This window comes from Lissotriton helveticus, chromosome 5_1 (genome assembly GCF_964261635.1).
Source record: "Lissotriton helveticus chromosome 5_1, aLisHel1.1, whole genome shotgun sequence".
Lineage (NCBI taxonomy): Eukaryota > Metazoa > Chordata > Amphibia > Caudata > Salamandridae > Lissotriton > Lissotriton helveticus.
Window position 1 is genome coordinate 288,318,778 of NC_136065.1, and position 22,709 is coordinate 288,341,486.

The following is a 22,709-nucleotide window of genomic DNA, read 5'->3' on the forward strand; positions in this document are numbered from 1 at the left end:
TTCCACCTACATGCGTGGAGATTGAGTGGCGACAGTTGATTCCGTTTGACTTGCCTCCTGAAGTAGGTGATATAATTCTGGCAGCCAGGCGTCCCTCCACTAAATCGGTATACGCCTGCAGGTGGAACAAATTTCTGCCCTTCTTTCAGAAGTCCTTTTGTTCCTTCTTTCTCTGGCCCAGCAGGGCTCTGCTCTGGGCACTAATAAGGGCTACGTTTCTGCAATTTCGGCCTTTCTCAGGCTCCCTGATTCTCTTTTCAAGTCCCCTGTTGTAAATAGATGTTCGAGGCATGTGGGCTGCTGAAGTCATATCTTAGCATAGATCGCCGCCTAGTGTTGGGTCCGTATGTTTGCACCTTGTTGTCTTGGAAGAGTCTTCGAAGTATCATGAGATAGGTGACTCCTCCCCTGGACTACAGTGCGCATGGGCATCTTCTCCATTCTCAGATTGTTTTTCTCCGCTATTGGGTTTGGATGCACTTCGACAACACCAACTTCGGGATCGAAAGTTTCCTAATTTCTAAGGCCAAAAACCTCTTTATTTCGACAGTATTGTTTCCGCTCGGTATCCCTCGACTCGACAACTCTTTCCATCCATCTCTGGTCATCGACGCGGGCCGTTGGGCCTTTTCCACGCCACGTGGGCCTACTGCAGATGGAAAGAACCCCGTTTAAAAGATGCCCACAATGCCGATCCAAGTTTCCAAATAGCAATAAGCATACAGTAAGCAACAAGTGCCTTTCTCCGGATCACAACTAGGAAGATTGTCCAGCTTGTGCTCACTTCCGGTCGAAGAAAACTATCCGGAACCGAAGAGCTGCTCGACAAGACAGGCACCTGAACCGGAAAACATTTTCGACGACGAACATGAACTTCCAGAGGCAGCGGACTCCGACCTAGAGCTAGTCACCATAGAAGACCAGTCGGACTCCGATGAAGACCTCCCACCGGGGCAAACCGTGAGTACTAAAGCCCCTACCCTGCCTCCACCTCCAGACAAGGCTCCGGTCAAAGCATCGCCAAAAGGCCTTACCCGCGACCGAAACATTGCTTCAGAAGCCCCGCCTTCTGGCTCGGCTACGAAGACCATTACCAAGCCTTCCGGTACCCCGGGACCGATCAAGACCCTTTCCAAAAAGGCCATAGACTCAAAGACTGTTCCACAGCCTAAAACGGGCCACAACACTAGAAAAGTCGTCAATCCGAAAAACACCGGCCAACCAAAAAAGGTTGTCGAGCCGAAAAAGACTGTCGACCTGAAAAAGGGCGTTGATCCAAGTAAAACTGTCGACCCAAACAAGGGCGTCGATCCAAAAAAGACCGTCGACCCACAAAAAGGTCATCGAGCCGAAAAAACGAATCGACCTGGAAAAGGTTGTCGATCCGAACACTGCCTCCGACCTGAAAAAGGCTGTAGAACCGAAAAAAGCAGTCGAACCGAAGAAGGTCGTCGACCCAAAAAAACACATCAAGCCGAAAAAGGCTGTCGACCCGAAAAAGACCGTCGAACATAAGAAGGTAGTCGAGTCCAACAAGGCCGTCGAGCCGAAAACAGCTGTTGAGCCGGCAAGAGTGGTCAAGCCGAAAAAAGCTCAAGATAAAAATAAAAACAAGCAAGCGACCGATCCAAAAACATCGGCGCCGAAGCCACGGACAGTGGAAGAAGAACTTTTTCACCCTGATCCAGTGAGCCCAGACCAAAATAGACTGCATATAGACCCTAATACAGGACATATAACAGTCTACAATAAGAACAAGAGAAGACTGGACACTGAGGCTCCTTCTCCTGCTCCCCCTAAGAAAAAGGACTTTGGGACATCCCCTTCTAGACCTTTTACACCTCCTCCTTTCACTACTGAAATGCCTTATGTTCCATATTCTCCTACAACTCCACATTATGATGAGGAAGAGGACATGGGTGAAGACCCTCATCAGGACTTTATATACCCTGATGATCAGGGAAACCAAGATCACACATGGGAAGATCAAAATGACCCTAATGACCCATATGATACACAACCCATACCAGATCCCTCCACATATCCCACTAAGCCATCCCCTACTGACGACACGGTTGCTTTTAACCAGCTAGTTGACAGAGCAGCTCAGTATCATGGTGTAAGCATGCACACTGACCCTATAGAGGAGGATTTCCTATTTAATACCTTCCCAACCTCAGTGAAGAGTATACGCACACTCCCTATGCTAAAGGGAGTACTTAAGCACGCACCAGACATCCTTAAAGACCCAACCAGAGCGCGTGTCCTGAATCCAAGAATTGAAAAGAAATATAAACCAGCCCCTACAGACCCCTCTTATATCAAGTCTCAGTTACCACTAGACTCTCTTGTTGTTTCTAACGCCAGAAAAAGGGCGAATTCTCAAACAACGGGTGATGCCCCCTCCTGAAAAAGAGTCAAAAATCTTAGAAGCCTCAGGAAAGAGAGTGGCCTTTCAGGCAGCAAATACCTGGAGAATCGCCAATACACAAGCTCTTTTAGCACGCTATGACAGAGCACACTATGATGAACTGGAAGGATTATTACAACACCTACCAGAACCGTACAAGGCAAAAGCTAACAACCTAATTCAAGAAGGGAAATTCATCAGTAACGAATCTATAAAATGCGCCCTTGATGCGGCCGATACAGCCGCTCGGTCTGTCAACACTAGTGTGTTGCTACGCCGGCATGCCTGGCTCCGCATTTCAGTTTTAAAAAATGAAGTACAGTCTACCATACTTAATCAACCCATTAACCAGGATTTCTTGTTCGGCCCAGCAGTTGATACCATCTTAGCAAAAGATGAAGAAAGACACTAACACCGCAAAGTCCACGGGTGCACTTCAATTCCAACAGTCTAGGGGCTCCTTTCGCCGCTCCTCCTTTCGAGGCTCAGGCAGAGGCAACACATCACAAACCTCTTCATCATTTAAAACAAATACCCAAGGCACCTTTAATAAAGGCTCCAACAGAGGAAGCTATAGAGGAAATAATAACAAAGGCGGAGGACGTGGTAATAATAACACCAGAGCCTCCACCACTAACAAACAGTGACTTGTTCACTCACCCTCCAGACCACTTAACACCAGTCTGAGGCAGAATACCACAATTCCTACCAGTCTGGAATGCCATTACCACAGACAGGTGGGTGAGACAAATTATCCAGTATGGTTACTGCCTGGAACTCACTTCTACTCCACCCAACATACCACCCAAACACTGTCCAATGTCAAAAGAACACATCACGCTGTTGCAACAAGAGGTGCTGTCCATGCTAGAAAAGGGATCCATAGAGCCAGTCCCTTTTCAACACCAGGGCACAGGGGTATACTCTCTATACTTCCTTATTCCCAAAAAAGACGGGTCCCTCAGACCAATATTGGACCTCAGACCTCTGAACCAATATATACTTTCAGAGCATTTCCATATGATCACTCTACAACAAGTACTCCCGCTACTCCAGCAAGGCGACTTCCTCGCTACATTAGACCTCAAGGATGCATACTTTCACATACCTATACATCCAGCTCACAGGAAATACCTCAGGTTCACAATAGAGGGTCACCACTACCAATTCAAAGTTCTTCACAAGCACCAAGGGTTTTTACAAAATGCCTAGCAGTAGTAGCAGCACACATCAGAAGGCAACACAGCCATGTGTTCCCCTACCTGGACGATTGGCTCATAAAAGCCAACTCATACGTACAGTGTGCAAACCATACGTCTCAGACAATCCAGCTTCTGCACAGTCTAGGATTTTCCATAAATTACCCAAAATCACATCTGCAACCCTCCCACATACAACAATATCTGGGAGCAACAGTAGATACCTCAGTGGCGAAGGCATATCCAAATCCAGCCAGGATATCCAACATACAGTCTCTCATTCAAACATTTCAGCCACAACTTTCCCTGCCAGCTCGAGTGTTCATGCAGCTTATAGGCATGATGGCCTCCTGCATATTCATTGTCCCTCATGCCCGACTTCAAATGCGTCCATTGCCGGAATGCCTAGCACAACAGTGGAACCAAGCTCAAGGACAACTAAAAGACCTAGTGTTGGTAGACAGTCGCACTTACAACTCTCTGCAGTGGTGGAACCCACAAAACCTTTCCAAGGGGCGACTGTTTCAAGAGCCAGTTCCACAAGTAGTGTTAACTGCGGACGCATCACTGACAGGTTAGGGAGCCCACCTCCTTCAATACACAGTCCAAGGTCTCTGGACAGTCAAACAAAAAACATTGCATATAAATCACTTAGAGTTACTAGCAGTATTTCTAGCAATGAAAGCATTCCAGAAATACTTGTACAACTAGGCTGTGTTAATCCGGACGGACAACATGACAGCCATGTACTACATTCAAAAACAGGGAGGGACACACTCTCCACAGCTGTCTCACCTAGCGCAGAGCATATGGAAGTGGGCAATTCCAAAAAACATCTTTCTCCTAGCAGAACACCTCCCAGGAATAGACAATCAGATCGCAGATCTACTAAGCCGACACAGCCAACAAATACACGAATGGGAGATTCACCCTCAAGCTCTCCAACCATTCTTCCAAAAATGGGGACAACCAGAGATAGATCTGTTTGCCATAAAAGAAAACTCAAAATGACAATCCTTTGCCGCCAGGTTCCCACACCCGTCGTCACAGGGCAATGCGATATGGATGAACTGGTCAGGCAGATTTGCATACGCTTTTCCGCCAACCCCACTGATTCCATTAGTGGCACGCAAACTAAAACAACAGTCACTCACAATGATCCTGGTTGCTCCCACATGGGCAAGACAGCCATGGTACACAACACTCCTAGAACTATCAGTTCTGTAGTAGGGGATCTCTGTGTATAGTCATAATCTAGTGAATAGTCCCGCCCATGTGCGTGGACCCCGGCAATCAAAAATAATCTCTTAAGTTGTCAAAAAATTGCAGAACTGCAAAGACACTTAAGAGAAAATTTAAAGACAAATAATGCAGCCTATATCCACAGGCTACACTGTCCAGTACTTCAACTAGAAATTCCACCAAAAATCCACAAACAGCAAAGCCTGTCCAGATTTCCCATGCTTTTACTGCAAAAAAAACCCTCAGAATGATAGAGAGGAAGGCCTGGACAGACAAGCCCCATAGGCTGCCATTATGTGGTTTAAACAGGATACTGTGCCTTTAAGGAAACCTTCTAGAACCTTCTCCCAGTATCCCAGAATGCATAGCAGGTCCCACTGACTTCAGTTCTTTTTTCCGGCTCCTGCTTACAGGACCCTGGCATTGAGCTCTCCCTTGTTTCAAGGGTTTATTGCATGTTTTGGCACTTTTGTATTCTAAAAGTGTTGCAGTTTACTCTCTTGGTTTTCTCTTCTCTTCTGTGTGCTGCTTCAGGTGTTTTAGGGCTCTAAAATGCCTGGACTCTTTGTGAAGTGTCCAGCATGTGAGAGGAAGAAGGCCAGAGGTGATCCCCATGAGATCTGCATCGTCTGCCTCCCTGAAGATCATGTCCCTGAGGAGTGTGTCATCTGCCAGCAGTTTACAACTCGCACTCTGAAGGAAAGGGCGAAGATCAGGCTGTCTGGCCTTGAGGAGAGGCGCCTGCAGGCTGCAGGTGGGTCTGGGCAGTCAGGGAGGGTTCCCTCTGCCTCTGCTGAGGCCTCTGGGGGGCTCCCCAGAGGCAGGAAGCCCAGCAAGCGATCCAGGTCTCCGTCGACGTCGGTAGCGTCGACGTCGACAGCGTCGACGTCGACGTCGAGAGGGATGACGGCGGTGTGCTCCCCTTCTCCCCGGGGCTCCGGGTCGAGACATCGGGACGACTCGACGTCGAAGCCACCGCTGACGAAGCCGCCGTCGACGTCGTCCTCGTCGTCGACGTCGAGGGCTGCATCCCGACGTCATGGACGGAGCAGGCATCGGCGCTCGCCGTCGAGGCGACACTGCCGGTCGACGTCGAGGGGATCCTCGACGTCGAGAGCATCCAGACGACGGCGGCGACGCTCGTCGTCGAGGGAGGACCGCTCGACGTCGCGGAGGCATGCGACGTCGCGAAGGAAGAGGTCGGCGTCGAGGAGTCGGCGTTCGGCGTCGAGGGATCGGCGTTCGGCGTCGAGGGGTCGGCGTTCGACGCCGAGGAAGAAGAGGTCGACGTCGCGGAGGCGGCGTTCGACGCCGGAGTCAAGGAAACGTCCTTCGACGCCGGAAAAGCGACGCTCGACGTCGAGCAGACGGAGGTCGACGTCTGGGAGTCGGTCAGGATCTCCAAAGCGTCGCAAGAGGGATTCTAGTCCCAGGAGTCACACTGCTTCCAGTGGGGGACGCAAGAGGAAGCGGTCTCCGGCTGAAGGGGCGGGCTCTCAGCCCCCTTCGCCTAAAGGATCACAGGGCACGGTGTACTCTGCGGTGTACACTCCTTCTCGGCCTCGGTCGACGCATACACCTGTTCCTAAGGCGGTCACTCCTCCTCATCTGCCTGAAGAGGATCCTCCGACACTGCCTCCACTTCCAGCGGACGACCTGCCGCCACCGGTCCCTCCGCGTGGGCCGGCACCGCAGCCGAAGGTTCCTCCGCCGAGGTCCACTTCACTGCCGTTTTTGCCTGTACCTCCCAAGGGGACCCCTAAACCTGCACCCAAGGAGGCTCCGAGGGGGACCCCACCACGGAAACCGGTGGGGAGGCCACGGACTGGCAGGTCTCGCTCTCGCTCTCGCTCTGGGAGGCGGGACAGGTCGCGACACAGATCATCCACGCGGTCGAGACGCCGCCATAGGAGGCGCGAGTCTCGCTCCCGCACGGGATCCTCTGGTTCCAGGGAGCGTTCCCCTACCCTGTCAGGATCACCGGATACGAGGGTGTCCCCAATTGATGACCTGGTGGCGTTCCAGGATGTCCTCTTGAGGGGCGCTGCGAAGCTGGGCATACCCCTGACGGTGCCCACGCCGAAGACGTCAGTGATCTTTGAGACATTGCACCAAAAACACTTGTCTCGCCCTCTCCTGCCTCTGGTACCGGGCCTGGAGGAACCAGCTATCGATCTTTTCCTCACCCCAGCGGTGGCAAAGGCGGCGCCATCTAGGTTGCTGAGAAAGTACCGGGCCCCGGATTCGGATCCGGCGTTTCTGAGAGCGGAACCCCCTCCGGACTCCGTCATTGTGACGGCGGCACGCAAACAACATGCCTCCGCTCCGTCATCCACGGTCCTCCCGGATAAGGAGTCCAGGTGGATGGATTCGGCAGGGAGGAAGGTCTGTGGAACAGCCGCCACCTCCATGAAGGCTGCGAGTGCCACGGCACTGTTGGGTCGGTACGCCCGCGCCCTCTGGGACTCCCTTGAGCGTTTTGCGGAGCACTTGCCTCGTGAACAGCGTGAGGATTTTCAGGAAGTGCTGAGTGAAGGGATGCTGGTGGCCAACCAGATCATCAGTGCGGCAGCGGACTCTTCCCTGTTGGCTGCTCATGGGTTTTGCCATGGGGTCAACCAGAGACGTCACGCCTGGCTCCGTCTTACGTCCCTGAAACCGGACGCACAGCAGAGGGTGGCCAACCTGCCGTTCTCCGGCAAGTCTCTTTTTGGGCAGCATGCGGACGACGAGATGGCCCGCATGAAAGCGGAGGCCGAGACGCTCACGGCGGTGGGTCTCGAGAAGCCTAAGGAGACGAAGAAGCCGTACCGCCCTTTCCAACGGCGGTCCGGTGGACAAGGCCGTGGACGTGGCCAGGCTTCGGGACATTCGCAACAGCAACAGCAGTTCCGTAAGCCGTTCCAGAAGCGCCAGAGGGGCAGGGGAGGCCAGCAGTCGGCTCCGGCGCCCAAGGGCCAGGCCGGGTCTAGGCCCTAGGAACTTACTTCCCCCGGATCCGTTACCCACTCCGGTAGAGTGGAGAAAAATTACTCAGGACAAGTGGGTGCTGAATATTGTTTGCAATGGATACAGTCTTCGGTTCACCAGCCCGCCTCCATCGATTCCTCCGGTCAGCTCGCGGTTTCAGCTGCTAGAGCTCCAGGTGGAGGCCGATACCCTGTTAAGGAAAAGGGCGATAGAAGACGTGCCTCTGTCCCAGAGAGGAAGAGGCCTGTACTCCCGGTTCTTCCTGGTTCGCAAGAAGGACAAGAACGAGTTCAGGCCCATTCTGGACTTGCGACAGGCAAACAAGTGGATTCGCAGGGAAAAGTTTCGCATGCTGTCATTGCATCAGATTTATCCTCAGTTGCAACAGGGGGATTGGCTCTGTGCCATAGACCTACAGGATGCATACTTCCATGTGCCCATTGCACGCAAACACAGGAAGTTCCTGCGGTTCCAAGTCGGCACCAATCACTATCGATACACAGTACTCCCATTCGGACTGAAGTCTGCGCCGAGAACGTTCTCGAAGTGCATGGCGGTGGTGGCAGCGCACCTGCGGAAGAACAAGGTGTTTGTCTACCCGTCCCTGGACGATTGGTTGATCAAGGCATCCTCCTTCTCGGAAGCGCGAGCACACTTCCAGAAGACGTGCGTTCTCTTGGACAAGCTGGGGTTGCACATCAACATGGCCAAGTCGGTCCCGACTCCGGTCCAGTGCATACAGTACTTGGGAGCCTCCATCGATACGCTGTCAGCAAGCGTGTCTCCTTCGGAAGAGCGACGATTATCTCTCCTTCGGAAGGCTCAGGCTCTTATGTCGACTCCATCTACGACAGTGAGGACGGTGTCTTCTCTACTGGGTTCGATGGCCTCTTGTATCTTCCTGACGCCGCACGCACGTCTGCACATGAGACCGCTGCAGGAGTGCTTGGAGGACCAGTGGGATCAGAGGAAAGGATCCTGGGACGACAGGATACGACTGTCTCTGCATGCTCTTCAGTCTCTGAAGTGGTGGTGTTCGGCGGAGAATCTCCTCAGAGGGGTTCCTTTTCACAAGGACATTCCCACGCAGACTGTCGTGACGGATGCTTCTCTCCTGGGATGGGGAGCGCACTCCGGGACTCTGCAGATTCAGGGAACGTGGTCTCCGGTGGAGGCCACTTATCACATCAACTTCCTGGAACTCAGAGCTGTTCACTTGGCACTGAAGGCCTTTCTTCCGTCCTTCCAGACCAGCTCCCTGCTTGTGCAAACGGACAACACTACCACGATGTACTACCTCAACAAGCAGGGGGGCTCGAGATCTCGCACTCTGTCACAGGAGGCGCAGGCGATCTGGCACTGGCTCCTGGCCAGAGGACTGACGATAACGGCTGCCCATCTGCCAGGTGTGCAGAATGTTCAGGCGGACGAACTCAGCAGACTCATTCAGGAAAACCACGAATGGGTCATAAACGACGAAGTACTGGGAGAAGTCTTCGCAAGGTGGGGAACTCCAGACGTAGATCTGTTCGCCACCGCCGAAAACAGCAAATGCCGAGACTTCGCCTCCAGGTACTACCAGCCGGGGTCGCTGGGGAATGCGCTATGGATCAGCTGGTCGAACAGCTTTCTGTACGCTTTTCCACCCATTCCCCTGATTCCGGCGGTACTCATCAAGCTGGCCCGGTCCAGGGCTCGGATGATTCTCATTGCCCCGGAGTGGCCCAGGCAGTGGTGGTTCACGGACCTGCTTCACCGATCTCTCCTTCCTCACATTCGGTTGCCGTGCAGGCCGGACCTTCTCACGAAGTTCGGGGGGCGGATGTTACATCCCAGCCTCTCGTCTTTGAGTTTGGCGGCATGGCTCCTGAGATAGTGCAGTATGGACATCTGAATCTGCCCGAAGATTGCATGGACATACTGAAGGAGTCTAAGAGACCTTCCACTAGGACTTCATATGCTTACAAGTGGAAGAGGTTTTGTATCTGGTGCCAGTCTAGGAACCATGACCCTACAACCTGCAAGGAAGATGTCATTCTTCCTTACCTTTTACATTTGGCGCAGTCTGGCCTTAATGTTCATTCTATTAGGGTTCATCTTGCTGCGTTGACTGCCTACAGGAAATGCCCTTCACAGACTTCTTTTTTCCAGATCCCTGTGATCAAAGACTTTCTGGAAGGATTGAAGAAGGTGTTCCCTCCTGTCAGGCTTCCCTCGCCTTCATGGGAATTGAATGTGGTGCTGTCCAGATTGATGAAGGAGCCTTTTGAACCCATTGACAAGGCTTCGTTGCAGCACCTGTCCTGGAAGGCGGCGTTCCTCGTGGCCATTACATCGGCCCGCAGGGTGAGTGAAATTCAGGCGTTGTGTTGTACTGAACCTTATACTGTGTTTCATGCTGCTAAGGTTGTGATGCGTACTCACCCTAAATTTCTTCCCAAGGTTATTTCTGATTTTCATGTCAACCAGACCATAACTTTACCTACGTTTTTTCAGAATCCTTCCTCTCCGGCGGAACGATCTTTGCATTTCCTGGATGTTAGGAGGGTGTTGAAATTTTATCTGGATAAGACCAAAGATATTCGTAGGTCAGACCAATTGTTTGTCAATTATGGATCAGTCAGGACGGGTCTTGCTACCTCTAAACAGTCCATTTCTAGGTGGATTGTGTCCTGCATTCAATTGTGTTACCAAAAAGCTAATAAGACCTTAGGAGGTAAGCCTAAGGCTCATTCCACCAGGGGCAAAGCTGCCACGACAGCCTTGCTCCGTAATGTGCCGATTGCAGAAATCTGCAAGGCCGCCACTTGGAAGTCGGTTCATACCTTTGCTAAGCATTACTGCCTGGACTCTGATGCCAGGGCAGACGCTCAGGTTGGGCAGGCTTCGCTGCGGAATTTGTTCGCACAGTAGTGGCGTTATGTTCTTTCTCCACCGCCGCTTTGGTGTGGGGATGGGCTTGCCATTCTATTCACTAGATTATGACTATACACAGAGATCCCCTACTACAGAAGGAGTAGTTTCTGTTCTGTAACTCCAGTTCTGTAGTAGGGGTATCTCTGTTATAGTCATAAGCGCCCGCCCTCCTCCCCGGTGGAGAATTGTTCATGTAAATAATGCTACAGGTCTGGCGTTTTTACGCCTTCAAAAAGAACTGAAGTCAGTGGGACCTGCTATGCATTCTGGGATACTGGGAGAAGGTTCTAGAAGGTTTCCTTAAAGGCACAGTATCCTGTTTAAACCACATAATGGCAGCCTATGGGGCTTGTCTGTCCAGGCCTTCCTCTCTATCATTCTGAGGGTTTTTTTTGCAGTAAAAGCATGGGAAATCTGGACAGGCTTTGCTGTTTGTGGATTTTTGGTGGAATTTCTAGTTGAAGTACTGGACAGTGTAGCCTGTGGATATAGGCTGCATTATTTGTCTTTAAATTTTCTCTTAAGTGTCTTTGCAGTTCTGCAATTTTTTGACAACTTAAGAGATTATTTTTGATTGCCGGGGTCCACGCACATGGGCGGGACTATTCACTAGATTATGACTATAACAGAGATACCCCTACTACAGAACTGGAGTTACAGAACAGAAACTACTCCTAGTCCCACACCAAAGACTGCGCCTGTCGCCACAATTGCTAACACAGAACCATGGTGAAATCAGGCACCCTGATCCCAATCAGATGAACCTAGCGATCTGGCTCCTGAGGTCTTAGAGTTCGGATACCTTAACTTGCCTCCAGACTGCATGAACATTATCAAAGAAGCAAGGCGCCCCACTACTAGAGCTTGCTACGCAGCTAAATGGAAAAGATTTGTAATCTATTGCAATAACAACCAAATCAATCCATTAGATGCCTCCATCCAAAACATAATCTGTTACTTGCTACATCTTCAAAGATGTAATCTAGCATACTCAACCATAAGGCTACAACTTGCTGCTATAGCAGCATATCTTCAAAACAGGCAACACGTGTCCCTGTTCAGAATACCACCTATCAAAGCTTTTATGGAAGGACGTAAAAGAATTATCCCTCCAAAGCATCCACCTTCACCAGTCTGGAACTTAAACGTAGTACTAACCAGACTCATAGGGCCACCTTTCGAACCACTCCACTCATGTGAACTACAATTCTTAACATGGAAAGTGGCATTTTTAATTGCCATTACCTCCCTCAGACGAGTGACTGAGCTACAGGCATTAACCATTCAGGAACCCTTCATGCAAATACACCAAAATAAAGTGGTGCCTCGTACTAACCCTAAATTCATGCCAAAAGTTATATCCACTTTCCACATCATTCAGTCCATAGAATTGCCAGTTTTCTTTCAAAACCCGCAGTCGGTAGCTGAAAGAGCCCTACACACACTAGATGTCAAAAGAGCTCTGCTATATTACGTGGACAGAACTAAATCATTCAGAAAAACAAAGCAACTTTTTGGTGCTTTTTCTCCACAACATAAGGGTAATCCCATTTCTAAGACAGGAATAGCCAGATGGATAGTTAAATGCATTCAAATATGCTATCAAAAGGCAAAGTACACTTTAAAAGTTCCCCCAAAAGCCCACTCAACGCGCAAAATGGGGGTATCCATGGCTTTCCTAGGAAATATTCCCTTAGAAGACATATGTAGGGCAGCTACATGGTCTACCATACACACCTTCACTAAACACTACTGTGTTGACGTGCAAGCTAAGCAACAAGCGGCAGTAGGCCAGGCTGTCCTTAAAACTCTTTTTCAAACCACTGCAGCTGGTACAGGCGACCACCGCTAGAGGAGAAACTGCTATAAAGTCTATGCTAAGATATGAATTCAGCAGCCCACATGCCTCGAACGGAAAATGCTACTTACCAGTATGCATCTGTTCTTGGCATGTAGGGTTGCTGACATTCATATTGGTGCACACTTTTACTAAGCATTATTGCCTTGACAGTCAAGTCTGGACGACGGCTTCTTTGGCCTTTCTGTTCTCAGTGACTTTCTGGTGTGATCTTGGTTTGCAGATCCACCACCGGGGTTGGTATGGCTGGGGTATGGCTGGGGTATCTATTCCAAGGTAAAGAAACTATCACGAACATGTTAATTTCAGATGAACAAGGTACTTACCTTCGGTAACAGTATATCTGTAAGAAACATTAGTTAGTGATAGATTCCTTTCCGCCCCATCCATCCTCCCCGTTCTGTGAACTGATTTCTAGGGTTTAGGTCAACCCTTTCAGGGCCCTAGTTTCAATGCACCAGTGGTCAGTATCTTGCATGGCTCTGCATTCCTGGCGCGGAAAGTCATGTACAGAACACGTCAGTGCGTCTAAGTAGCTCCAGCGATGTAATCTCGGTGACTACGACGCCAACGACGTACACGGGGCCGCACGACGACGCCTACCGACGCACAGGGGTACTGTTGCCGAAAATTTTCCGGATCAAGTCTGACGCCTGGAGTTAATCTATCACTAACTAATGTTTCTCACAGATATATCGTTACCAAAGGTAAGTAACTTGTTCTTCAGAGCCAGGGACTTCAAATTCCTGCTACTTTTGATATGTGAACCCGAGTTCCACTAAACCTGGGAGATGCCACCCCCTGCCCTAAGGCCAATTTGGCACCAGAACAGGTGGGAAATGAGCAATGCCAGTAGGCATGTTGTACCATAAGGCTAGTCATTCCTAAGGTGGGCTGGTTGATGTGCTTCACAAAAGAAGGATTCCACCATCTTTTCTTTGGTAAAATTAAGATCTCTGGGACAGGGTTATGCCCACTCCCCACAGGAAGTTGTCATATTGGGGATATAATGACCCCCAGGGTAAGTAGACCATTAGTTATTGCCTTTCACTCCCCTTAACACCCCTCAATGGAGTATTTGGGTGCCCCCCCCCCCCGGCACCAGAAACTCAGATGTTCGAGGCATGTGGGCTGCTGAATTCATATCTTGTGCATTGATCGCCGCCTAGTGTTGGGTCCAGATGATTGCACCTTGTTGTCCTCGAAGAGTCTTCGAAGTATCATAAGATAGGTGACTCCTCCCCTGGACTACAGTGCGCATGGGCATCTTCTCCATCCTCAGATTGTTTTTCTCCGCCATTGGGTTCGGATGTTATTCCTCTACTCCAACTTCGGAACCGAAACTAAACTTCATTAAAAGACCAAAAGGCCTTCGACGGTATTGTTCTCGCTCGGTACTTCTTGACTCGACCAAACTTTCCATCTTGATCCGGTCGTCGACGCGGGCCGTTGGGCCTTTCGACGCCACTTTGGCCTGCTGTCGATGGAAAGGAGTCTGTTCAAAGGTGCACACAATGCCACTCCAAATTCCCGCATACTGACAAACATACAGTATGCAACAAGTGCTTGTCACCAGAGCACAACGAAGAAAATTGCCCAGCTTGTGCCCAATTCCGTTCGAAGAAGACCATCCGGATTCGACAGGCCGCTAGGCAAGAGATGCAGTGACCGGAAACTGAGAACATCTTCGATGATGAACACGACCTACCAGAAGCCGACGAGATCCCATCGGGGCAAATCGTAAGTACACAGCCCCCAACGCCGCTTATCCTGAAACCGAAGGCTCCGGTCGAAGCATCGCCTAAAGGCCTTAGCCGAGATCGACAAGCTCCTTCAGAAGCCCCGCCTTCCGGCTCGGCTCCGAAGCCAAAAACAAAGCCTTCCGATAGCCCAGGTCCAAGTAACGTTCTCCCCAAGAAGGTTGTCGAACTCAAGAGGGTCGTCAAACCGAAGGTCGTCGAACCGAAGAAGGCCGTAGAGCCAAAGGTCGTCGAACCGAAGAAAGGCGTTGAGCCAAAAGTCGTCGAGCCGAAGAAGGTGGTCGAACCAAAGAAGGTCGCCCAACCCAAAAAGGTTATCGAGCCGAAGGCCATCGAGCCGAAGAAAAGCCTCAAACCAAAGCGGGTCGTCGATCCAAAAGGAACACATGACCCAAAGAAGGCCGTTGATCCTAAAAAGAGTGGAGATCAACAAAAACAGGATCACACTACAAAACCCGTCGACCGAAAAAAGTCATCGAGTCGACAAAAAACATTGAGCCTAAGAAAGCTGTCGAGCATAAAAAGTGTATAGAACCAAAAGCTTCAGTCGTTGTGAAACAGGGCGTTGACCCAAAGACAGCCGGCGAGCTGAAAAAGACAGCTAAACCAACAAAAGACGTCGAACCGAAAAAGGTTACCGTCCCCAAAGCAATGGTCGAGCCGAAAAAGACTCCACAACCAAAGGCCCTCGAGCCAAAAAGTCAAAAACAAGTCAGTAAGCCAAAAACATCGGCGCCAAACACACAGACAGTGGAAGAAGAACTCTTCCATCCCGATCTGGAATCAGAGGAACAATCTAAACTGTATATAAACCCTGAGACTGGCAAAGTTACAGTTTATTAGCGGAAAAAGAGACCATTGGACACAGACACTCCTTCCCCTGTTCCTCCGAAGAAAAAGGACTTTGGGACTTCTCCCTCTAGGCCCTTTACTCCTCCTCCTTTCTATCCCAATATGCCTTTTGTGCCCTACTCCCCTACACATTCTGACTATAATGATGACGATTACATGGGGGAAGATCCTCAAGATGACTTTAATGAACCAGAGGATCCACATCCACAGGATGACACACTTTCACTAAACACTATTGTGTAGACGTGCAATCAAAGCAGCAAGCTTCTGTAGGCCAGGCTGTCCTTAAAACTCTTTTTCAGACTGCTGCAGCTGGTACAGGTGACCACCGCTAGAGGAGACACTGCTATACAGTCTATGCACAAGATATTAATTCAGCAGCCCACATGCCTCGAACGGAATATGCTACTTACCAGTATGCATCTGTTCTTGGCATGTAGGGCTGCTGACATTCATATCGCCCACCCTCCTCCCCGGTGCCTGTTGCAGCTGCAGTATTCTCTCTTGCGATATTCTCTTTTGCATGGCCATCTCTTACTTTGCTATACTCCCATCTCTGCCACAATGGCGAAAAATCTAGGCGATCTAGGCGATCTATGCTAAGATATGAATGTCAGCAGCCCTACATGCCAAGAACAGATGCATACTGGTAAGTAGCATATTCCTCTCCTCACTAAAGAAGAAGGACAATACTGAAGACTTGGCGCCAAACCCTGTTCCTGGCCCAACAGTTGCAAAGTCCCGACTTGTCCTACAGCTGTGCATCCTCCAAAAGCCTCAGAGAACTACAAGCACTTCGCCAACCAGCCAGCATATTCCTTGAATATGAGGAGCCTCTATTCTGCTGACCCCTGGGTCCACCAAGGAAGCAGCATCCCAGGGGGAGGTCTCCGTGCTCCTGGAGGTCAAATCCATCTCCCTACCAAGTTTGGAGAGGCCAGAACCCCCTGTGCACCAATACCTGGGGTACTGGACTCCTTGCTGCATCCACAGCTTGTTTAGTATCCAGCCCGGACACCACCACCCACCAAGACGGACCTACCGACATGGGACATCAGCACCAAGAAGGCCATTGTCGAGTGTGGCTTTTGTCCTGTTTTGTTCCCATCTCCAGCTCAAGCGATCCGCCTGACAAAACACCTCTGCACCCAAGCCACATAGCCCAAGTCCGTGCCTACCGACGGTGCACCCTTGCACTAGAGCTCCTCAGGAGCCAAGCCTCCCTCTGGGTTCTGCCAGACTTGTGCCCCTGTCCCCACTTGCAGCCTTTTACTAGTTACAGGTTTTCGCATTGACTTTGGTGGTAGCGTCCGTGGCTACCCTTACGACCAGCACCTCTGCACCAGACACACCAGGTCAGGTAAACCGAAACGGCTGGTGGTAGTAATGACATTGGCTCCTACTTATCTTAAGTCCAGAAAACCAATCCTACTGTACCTAGAATCTAAGATCCCTATGCACTGTATGTTTCTAATCTAGGATTACATTACCACGTCTGAGGCTCATGTCTCATATCTAACAGCTGTATTTTCTGTGTTTCTGAAAATCGTTAACTCGAAAAGTACCTACCTAATCTGAAATATCTTGTTGTCTAAATTAATATAAAAACCTGTTATTTTCTAAATTGCTGTTAGATTTCCTGATTGAGTGTGTCTCTCATTTATTGACTGTGTGTGCAATAAATGCCTAATACTCCCCTCTGATAAGCTGAAGGCTACTTTACCACCAATAGAGCACCTTGGGATTGTTAATGCAAGACCCTGTACACTAGTAAGGGATACCTGGACTCTACTCAGTGCTCCTCATTTTGGTACACGTTGTTTTTTTATGAACATGTTCCTTAAGAAATCCACCGGTGTCGACTATATCACTTCTCATAATTGTATTAACTTTTAAGTTTATACGTGTGCCCAGGATTTTTTCAAGCTTCTTCATACTACTAGCCAAACACTTGGGGGCAGGAGGGTGAACAACATTTACATCTACAGCACCCCTGGCTCAGTTGGATTGAGGTTTGAAACAACTTTTCCCCAACATGGTGAGGGTATCTCTCCCTTTTCCTCACTGTTGTCTGTTGGGTTCAGACACGTATTGCTATGGTGGGTGTGGGTTTCTCATCCTAATACTTTTTTTTACCATTCAAAGCATCTGATTCTACCTATGATACCAATGCTGGCAAAATGTAGTTATCATTATCGTTTTGGTATGCCTACTGTTGGACATCAGTTCTTAAACTACTTACCTCCATTTTTGGGTGTGCAATATTGATGTTTATTGGGACCAATGTTGATTCAGACTCTTGTTTTTTTTTCTCTCGGTAGTCTCTGATTTATCCACTGACGGTGGCATCCAAATCCACCACTACTGCCCGTCACAATGCTGCTAACAAAATCCTGAAGAACATGTGTGAACACTGCAATGCACTGGTGCAGCAGGCTATCATGGTGAGCTTTATGTATACAAGTGATAACATTCCTGTGCAGCAAATGATCAGAAGGGGTGGTTGACCATACTGTTTGTTTGGATGGGGTGCATGTGTGCATGCATTTGTATCAATGTGCATCTTTGTGTACACACTTGCATTCACGTGTTCTTGTGCATGCATGTGTCTGTCTGTGTCTGCATAGTGATAATCAGTTTCCCATGGGTTTACATGGTACACAGTTTTCTCTTGTTGAACCTGTGAGTATGTGTGGGTCTGTCTGCAAATTAGATACCTGTGGGTTATTTCTCACTGGCCTTAACCATTATTGGCGAATTGTAACTAGTCTTTGAGTCACAGCATGCTTTATTGTCCAGAAAGGGTGGATGACTCTTTACAGGTCTTTACAGGAGAGTGACCAAGATGAGGGCATTCTTTCATTTTGTGTTTGCAAAGGAACTGAGTGTTCTGTTTCTACTGCAGGTGAGCGAGGAGCTGATTCGTGTGGCCATCCTGTGGCATGAGATGTGGCATGAGGGTCTGGAGGAAGCTTCGCGTCTTTACTTTGGAGAGAGGAACGTGAAGGGAATGTTTGCTGTACTCGAGCCCTTGCATGCCATGATGGAGCGTGGCCCACAGACTTTGAAAGAAACTTCCTTTAATCAGGTATTATTTGTGACTTATTTAACGCTAATACATCTAGGTGTCATCATGCATTAAAGACTTGATAGATAGCCGTCGTATCTGTGAAGTTAAGCCCCTTGTTAGTCATGGAGATATGGACTTAAATCATGCAAGTTGGCTCTTAACAGCACCGAATTTAAGACGGGGAAGAGAAGGAGCCTGGGAGTGGAGGTAGTCAAATATTCTGGAGTCTTGCATCACTTTGGTACACCTAGCTGCCTAACTGTGACTTTGTTACCACCTCTTCCTTCCACAGGCATATGGACGAGATCTGATGGAAGCTCAGGAATGGTGTCGGAAGTATATGAAATCGGGCAACGTGAAAGATCTCACACAGGCCTGGGACTTGTATTATCACGTGTTCAGGCGCATATCCAAGCAGCTGCCTCAGGTGAGTGAGCGAACAGCCATACGAGGCACCTAGAGCAAGCACTTGCAGAGGAATTCTATCCAGAAATCCTTTCGCTGCGGGTACCTCTATGCTCAACAGAGCATTAGCTTTCCAGTGTTTTCTGTCTCCTCATGTGTCTATGTCTTCTGGCGTATCGCTTCTGTTTCCTCTGATATGGGCTTCTTATCTCCATTGGTGTGCACGTCTTCAGGTTGGTGCTCCCTGACTCCTCTGCGGGGGATTTTATGCCTCCATCAGGCCATCTGGCTCCTGTAGTGGGCAGTCTCTGTCTGGTCCAGCGAGTCCTCCCTCTACCTTTAACATACAGTGAGCAGCCCATCTACTCTTCCAGCAGGCTATCCCCATCTTCTGCAGCAGGCTGACCCTTTTTCTCGGGTACCTGTCTTCCCCAGAAGGTGATCCGAAAATTCTCAAGCTTGCCAATATCTTTTTTTCTATTGCACCAACCTGTCACTTCTATTTGGTACAGGGACTAACAACATACATCCGTCAACCAAGCAGATGGGGCAGTCATTAAAATTGTGAAAGGTCTTGAATCTTCCTGTGGAATAGTAAACCGAAGTTAAGGGAGGATGATGGGTAGACACTTTCTAACGGGTTGCTTCTTTATTCATGCCCGTGTACTGGTATGGTGGTGAAATCCTCAACAACAAACACTTAGGAACATCTCTATTTTGCAACACTGCCCCCAAGGGTAGAATACTTTCCAAGATAAACTTGTGTGGGTATTTATGAATGTGTGTGTGTATATATATTTTATTTATATATTTGTTTTGTAAAGATGGCCGATTGAGCTCAAAAATTGACACGCCATAGTGAACAGTTTTGGAAATTCTTCACTGCTATTCTGCCACTTCTGTCCCAGAGGGCACAACTTTGGCAGTTAACACTTAGTTAATTTTTCTAGTCTACAGTTTCATGACCACTAAATACCAAGCTCTGCCCATTTACCAGATTTGTTGACTAATTCTAATCAAATTCTTACTTTCCTCACCAATAAACATATTTTAGTGCTGCCTATTCCTGACAAGTGTTTGGGGAGCATTTTCCATGTTTCTTTTTTTTCTCTCTCAACCAAAAATGCCTTCCCTACAAAACCCAACATACCTTCACTTCGGATGCAGTCCTCATTTTGTGTCCGGGAAAAATAAACGTTGTGCCCTCTGCATCCTTTGCTGCCCAACCACCATGTGTTAGAGTAATGTCAGCCAACGTCAATTACAGCATTAAGGGTCTTATGCCTATTTAGAGTATACTTATGCCCGAAAACTACAGGGGATGGGGTGAAGTTACCGCATATTTTATGTAGGGTCCTGCAGGTCCTGTTTGAAATTATGAATTATCGGAGCGGTTGATAAGTTTGATCATGATTCCACTGATTACTCCTCATTTCATAGACAGCATTTCACCTGATACTCTTCTTGTTTTCAGAATGTAGAGTCTCTGGGTGAAATACACTTAATTCACAGATCTATTTCGGACCTTTTTATCCTGATTCATCCAGTTACCCCAGTAAACAGCTGAATTGGGAATATGAAGGACCATGTACTGAGGTGCTTAGAGGGTGTGAGATAATAAACATTCTGGAGCCTTCTTTGAGTCCTAGTAAACCTCAGTTGAGGGAGATGTCTTTGAGATCTGCTGGCTTCACCTGTGCACTATCTGATATCAATGGTTCCGTTTAGGAGAAGTAAAATAAAAACCCTGACAGAGCGCCATTTGACCTTACGCAGCATTCTTTATCGTGTTGAAACACCCAAAAGCAAGAATATCTTCGGGTTCTTCATCAATAATGTAGGTGTCATCAATAATGAGATTATCATTAAACAGAAAGTCACCATCTTGTTCAGCATCCGGGCTCCCTGTATAGAAGCAGGCTTCTTTGAAGCATACCAGAAAAAGAGCTTCAATGCCTCTGAGTGACATACCATCAAAATATTTGACACTGAGCCTGTCTTCATATTCTCTCTAGGGTGTTCTATACCAAAGTTACTACTTCTACCTAGTACTGATGTGGATGGGCATTTGGAGATCGCCAACTCCGGCATTACTGCAGTACCATAAGACAACACAGTTCAAATTATTCACAGATGTCTGTAACCCTTCAGCGAATACACAATATGTCATTCACCACAAAAAGGATAATTGCGATTTGGAGATATCTTGACATTTCAAGAGGTTCTGGCAGGATGTACAGTGAGGCTCAATATAATTTCTGAGCTCACACAGGCAGCATCATCCGTTTAACATTGAAACTCCCCACTCTAGGACTGCTGATGTCAGTGGTGTGTGGTTTGTTTGAAGCCATTATGGCTTTTTTGTCTTAGACCAGCCATGTCAAAAGATGCACCTTATACTTTTCTAGAAAACACTGATCACCAGAGTGGGTCTAAATTTCTTAAGAACAGACCCACCTCATGTTTCATTAATTATGTCAGCAGTGAGAAAGAGATGTCCAGCATCTTCAGTGTTTTCAGCACCAGTGAAAAAGGAGTGCTGAATAATGGATGATGTGGCAGGCGAAAAGATCTGTGGCATCCCTCAACCTGCTATGAAAGCAGCCAGCTCCGCTGTCCTACTAGTCTGAAATGACCACTCCTAACGTGAACTTGTCCAAAAGTGTGGCTGGTGACGTCCAAACAGTATGAAACAGAAATCACCAAAAGTAGTCTACAGGGACATGAGCAGGACTAATTACATGGAAATCCCAGCTCTCTCTGCATTCAGTTATTGCCACAGGGTATTATCTATACAGTGTTCATCATGGGGAGTAACTGACTAGGCTAAAAACATGTCTAGCAGAAGAATATGAACTTACCCTGTACAGGCATGATACAGGTTAAACTTTGCTGATGGGGACTGCAAAACAAACAAAGGCTGAGGCAGACTCTGTCAGGGAAGCAGGATTTGAGAGAAAGAAGGAATACTAATGACAACACTATAGGGTTTCAAAGTAATAATACAATCTGCACTTTTGTCAGTCATGCTATTTGCACTCACCACAAAATCAGCCGACATCCTGCATCTCGCGCATCCCCATAAAGCAATAAACTACTTTCACACACTCCCTTCACCTTTACCCACTCCAGTAGTGGGAAGGATTGCCAAATACCTGCAAGTGTGACTAGGCAATGAGGCATGAGGCAGAAGAAATAATCTCCAAATGTAACATTCACAGTGTGCAACAAGTTGATCGGTTGGAACTGCTGAAGGAAGGTTTCCTTGTTCCCTGCAACCAGGCAATATAACGAGTACCATACACATGCAAGAACAACATCATTTACATAATATGTGTCTTGCAAGACAACCGTCAGAAGAAAAAGTTGAGGATGTGGACATCACATGAGAGGTTTTTTTTGCAACTCCAACAGGGAGTTTGCATGTATTCCACAGTTCTGCAAGATTTGTATTGCCTTATTCCAGTTGTCCAGAGTCACAAAAGATACCTGCAGCCCACCGTCCAAAAAGAGCATTTCCAGTTTAAGGTAGTGTAATTCGGAACAACATTAGTGATGTCTTAGCCAAATGTTGGCTCACCAGAGGTTATTTTTTAATGATTATTTTTATATAATAATTCATATAGCGCCAATCACCAATCAGTATGGGAGCGCTTTACATTGTCAGAACTCGAGACTAGTCACAGTTTCTCAGGCGCAGTGAGATTCTGCCTCGCTTTCTTTCTGAGTGAAGAACACCCCTAAACGTAACTCTACCCAAGGGAGAAAAGAAGGGCAGACAAGGTGATGGTAATGTGGCTCAGCACTTGGCAAAGGCTCTCTAGACCTTTGAGCTTCTATAGCAAAGCACAATGCATAAGAAACAAGTCCTTAACAAGTATTCATCACTCCAAAACTCAGAATCATTATGATGCTTACTGGGCTAAAGTAAGGGTAGCTCTATAACTAGATGCCCAGCTACCAGATTACAGCCAGATAACTGGAAGGAGGGGAGGCATCGGCCCAGCGGAGCTTCGGTCGTATATAT

The 22,709-nt window shown here is 48.4% G+C and overlaps 1 protein-coding gene and 1 pseudogene across 2 annotated transcripts in view; both read left to right on the forward strand.

The window, feature by feature from the left end:
* The window catches only part of MTOR (mechanistic target of rapamycin kinase), an 865,133-nt gene that overhangs the window by 711,442 nt on the left and 130,982 nt on the right, over nt 1-22,709 (forward strand). For both annotated transcript variants that reach the window (XM_078642233.1, XM_078642234.1), the window contains 3 exons: nt 17,529-17,651; nt 18,113-18,295; nt 18,570-18,704. In XM_078642233.1, coding sequence (XP_078498359.1) covers nt 17,529-17,651; nt 18,113-18,295; nt 18,570-18,704 — 441 coding nt within the window. The remainder of the gene's footprint in view (nt 1-17,528; nt 17,652-18,112; nt 18,296-18,569; nt 18,705-22,709) is intronic.
* Nucleotides 1,862-17,393, forward strand: LOC144756444 (uncharacterized; annotated as a pseudogene).